The following is a 4,462-nucleotide window of genomic DNA, read 5'->3' as shown; positions in this document are numbered from 1 at the left end:
CATTACCTTCTCATCCTCAATCACATCCAAACAATATGCAATCTCAACAAATTCAACAAATCCAACAAATTCAACAGATCCAACAAATACAGCAAATTCAACAAATGCAACAAGCTCAACAACATGCCCAACAACAACAACAACAAATTCAAGCTCAAGCTCAACAAATGCAAGGTTATCCTCATCCTTACGCTCAAGTTCGACCTCCGATAAATCCCGTCACGTCTCAACCTGTCCAACAACAACAACCACAACAAAGAATACAAATGACACCTCAACAACAACATCAACAACCTGTAAGAAGGCCTCCTTCACCACATCATCCTTGAAGTTGACCACATATATCTCATCAATTCCCAAATGGACAACAAATACATCCTTCTCAATATCCTCATGTACCACAACAACAAACTGTTGGACAAGCTATGAGACCTAATCAAACGAGAACACCACAGACACAAACTCAAATGATGGGATATCAACCTTTGATGCATCAACCTGGTGTGAATGGGATTCCTGGGACGCAAGGGTATCAAGATGGGTATGCGATGAGTCGGACGGGTAGTGTGGGTATGAGACAAGATTTGGATATGTTGTGAGTTTTTCACTTCTCCATCTTGTCACTTAACAACTCACTTGACAACCTCCTCCAACGTCATTGGAAACTCTCATCATGTCCTTCCGTCATCAGCGTTTCTCTTGGGCCCAGCACATACTTTTGTATCCTGGGAAACACAGACCAGGTAATTTCAATAGCGTTGGAGGTGGAAAGGAAAGCTAAAACCTTCTTCGTGTGAATCTTGAAAGGGGCGTTCTGGTCGAGTGGTTGTTGGAGTACTTAAGACGGTTCAGCAGGAAGATGAATATGCGAAATGCTGATTATCAGGTTGGTCATGTACATGCACGACTTTTTAATCAAAAACAACCTTCCAGCTGCGGCTGCTCAATTAGCCGCAGAGTCGGGATTAGGGGAAGAGACAATACCAGTCAATGTGCAACGGGGGTTATTATACGAGTGAGTGGGAAGAGTTCTTCTCTTGGATTATAATCATTCTGTACAAGGATGAGACTGACTGGTAGATGGTGGGCCATGTTCACTGATATCATGAGTAACGGAGGTAAAGGACCCAATCCGTGGACTTCTACTGCTGCTTTCACGGAGGTGAGTCGGGTTTTCTGTATTCATCCGCACCCATTTCATGTACCTGATCTTGATCGATACACACTCTCAGCTCTCGCCCGTCCGTCCACAACTTGCCTCATCCACCTACTCTTCTCTCCACACTTTCACATGCCACGCATCTCGTACCTAATTTGGCCCTGCTACTGCCTTTCCCACCTTTGTCCGTTGAGCCAGATACCTGTCTCAACCTTGGTACGGCACCAACAGACTCCCTTGTGATTGAAAGCATGTTGTTCGGGACACTCGCTGAGTCGCAGACCATGAGTCGACTCCGAGTTGCCGTTCGACAACAACCTATGTATGCTCCCGGTCAACTCAACGCTCAACAATTGATGCATCTCCGTCAAGCTCAAGCTCAAGCGAATGGTCTTCCTCCAGCTCAATTCGTACAGCAACAACAAGCTTTGAACCAACAACAAGCCGCTCAACAGGGTGTTGCTTCAACAACAACAACATGCTCAAGCTCAACAAGCTGCCGCGGCTGCTCAACAAGCTCAAAGATATATTCAATCAGGACAAAACGTATCTGTCATATCTTCACCTTCTAACCAAACTCAAACTCGACCCATCCCTGGTTCTGGTGGACCCGGTATCCCCGGTGTTTCCGGAATGTCAGGTGCACCCGGTGCTCCAGGTACTGGTATAAATCGAATGGGTGGACATCCGATGTATTCAACACCATCACAAATGCAACTTCAAAATCCTAACGCTCAAGCTGGTCCTGGTCCAAATTCTCACGCTCATACACAAAATCAACATCCACAACATTCTCCAGTGGCACCTTCACCTCATGTTCAACAACATTCAATCATGCCTTCCCCACATCAGAAAACCATGAGACCTATCGGTGTTAATGGACCCACTCAAGGTGGTCAGATATTACCTCAAATGCCAATTGGACAAGGACAAAATCTTCAGAACCAAAATCAAAATCAAGTTTTAACACAAAACTCGGTTCAGGGTCAAGGTCAGATTCCACAAACACAAGGAATGTTACGTGTTTCAACACCTGGTGTTTTCAGACAACCAAGTCCAGTTGCTTCTAATCAAAATCAAAATCAAAGACAAATGATTAATCTTCAAAGAGATCAACAGTTACAAAAATCAGTTGGACAAGGACAAGATGGACAAACGCAAATGACTCAACAACAAGTTCAACATCTTCAAATTCAACAACATACCGATAGGTTTTACGCAGGTTTAGGATTGGGAACTGTACATCCGACTGTAATGAGTTATACTGTTCAAAGTATGGGTTTGGGTGGAAAGGAAGTTTCAGCTATGTCTGATGAGGAGCGAGTGAGTAATCCCTCTTTTCCCATCCTCCACCTCCATCTTTTCTGCGATTTTCATGGGTTTATCACTGTTGCTCCTTTGTCCCTTCTGTCTCTTCACTATGTCCTTACATGACATACAAAGCGGGCAAGGGGATTACAACGGTTAGCGAGGAATGACCAATACTTCGTCGGCTTGCCTTTCTTCTTTGAACTCCTGCAGACATGACGTGACAATGCCTGACTCATTAGCAACAAGTTATCGCTCGATATAGAGCTACGATGCAGAATCATCATCGCGCCATGGCTGGACAAGCCGAGCAATTAGGACAATTAGGACATTCAGGTCAACCTCAATCTCAACAACAGCAAACTCAGCCTGGGCAACAAGGTCAACAACAAGGAGGGATGAACATGTCACAAAATCAAATGATGGCACAACAACAAATGTTGCAACATTATCAAGCTCAACAAGCTCAGTCTCATGCCCAAGCTCAAGCGCAGATGCAGATGCAGATGCAAGCTCAGGCCCAGGCTCAGGCTCAACATCGGGCGGTATCGGCGCATTTGAAGAGGTGAGCTAAAGTGTTTTTTGTTTCCGCCTTTTTCTCTCGCTTCCTGGTGCTCTATCCGGCCCAGCTTCCCTCCTTACATGTCGATTCTACCCTTGCAAATTTTTACATTGGACAATGAACGTGCTTTCCTCTCCTATAGTATATTCGATTGATAGTTCTACTCTCACCACCGTCTCGACACCTAGATTTGTCTAATCAACTCATGTGGATATGCAACTGACTACCAGACCTAACGGAAATGGGAATGGTACCGACCAAGAATCACAATCACAGACTACCGAAACACCTCCAGATCGGAAACGCTTGCGACGTAGTCCGGGTAGTGCTGGTCCAGGACAAGGGATGACACCTCAAACGGCGCAGTTACAGGCTCAGTTGGTACAGATGCAACAGCAGCATCAACAGATGATGCATGGTCAAGGGGCCGGGGATGCGTCTGTGAGTATTTCTTGACGTGTCTTTCATTTTCCGTCTCATCATTTTTGACTCCCATTCTTGTCTCGGGTCTTGTGGAAGACATGTGAAGTCCATATCTTTCCCCCAAGTCACACAGAAGGTCCTCATTTCAACGATCACAATACACACACATACACCCCAATCTCTCAGCCTTCCGTCGAGCATAAAGAGTAACCATGTGGGGCGATATTGAGGAAGGAAGAAGCGTAATCAGGAGGAAAGATGCTGATTGTCAGTACCAAGCCGCTCGTCGACAAGAGATTGAACGATTGGCATATGAAAAGAAACTTCATGCGGATCAACAAATACGTTCCATGGCAATAAACGGATACCCACAAACACCCGTACCGATCGATTCCACCATCCCCAGTCCCGCTCCTAATCAAACTCTCCAACCCAACCAATCGACTGCTCAACCCTTACCTTCCCACATCACTCAATCACCACGTAACCCTTCGAATTCACATGCACTCCAAAGGACACAGAGTAAACCAGGAACAGGATCAATGCTTCCACCTCAAAGTCCAGCACAAAACAATCGTACTCATACACCTAAACCCGGTCCTAACAAAACACCTCAAGTCAAACCAAAAGAAGAATTACCAAATCATACTCCAAATTCATTAAATCCATCACCGACAACAATAACAGCACCTACTTCTCCACCATCAACATCAGCATCAGTCCCAAATCCAACTTCTACATCACTTTTAACTCCACCAGATCATATACATGTATCATCATCAACTTTACTCACCCCATCGGAACATGTACATGTTTCTAATGTCAACGTCAACGTTGGCGTCGATGATAAGAAAGATGGTGAAATGGGACAAGAAAATATGGAAAGTTTGAATGGAATGGAAGATACTTATACTTTTGGTGGTGATTTGAACTTTGATCTGGATGGTTTACCGGATATAGGATTTGATTTTAATCAATATTTGGCGGAAATGGATGGTGATGGTGGTGAA

General features: G+C 44.8%; 1 protein-coding gene across 1 annotated transcript; it reads left to right on the top strand.

Annotated features, from left to right (window-relative positions):
* Positions 1-1,917: 1,917 nt before the first annotated feature.
* TREMEDRAFT_56862 (uncharacterized protein) lies at positions 1,918-2,930 on the top strand (the record flags this gene model as incomplete). Its single annotated transcript, XM_007003976.1, has 2 exons — positions 1,918-2,482; positions 2,710-2,930. Coding segments are annotated over exons 1-2 (649 nt in total), but the record flags the coding sequence as incomplete, so codon positions are not given.
* Between the last annotated feature and the right edge of the window lie 1,532 nt (positions 2,931-4,462).

This window comes from Tremella mesenterica (assembly GCF_000271645.1).
Source record: "Tremella mesenterica DSM 1558 unplaced genomic scaffold TREMEscaffold_4, whole genome shotgun sequence".
In the NCBI taxonomy this organism is placed as follows: domain Eukaryota; kingdom Fungi; phylum Basidiomycota; class Tremellomycetes; order Tremellales; family Tremellaceae; genus Tremella; species Tremella mesenterica.
This window is presented reverse-complemented; position numbering and strand designations above follow the sequence as displayed.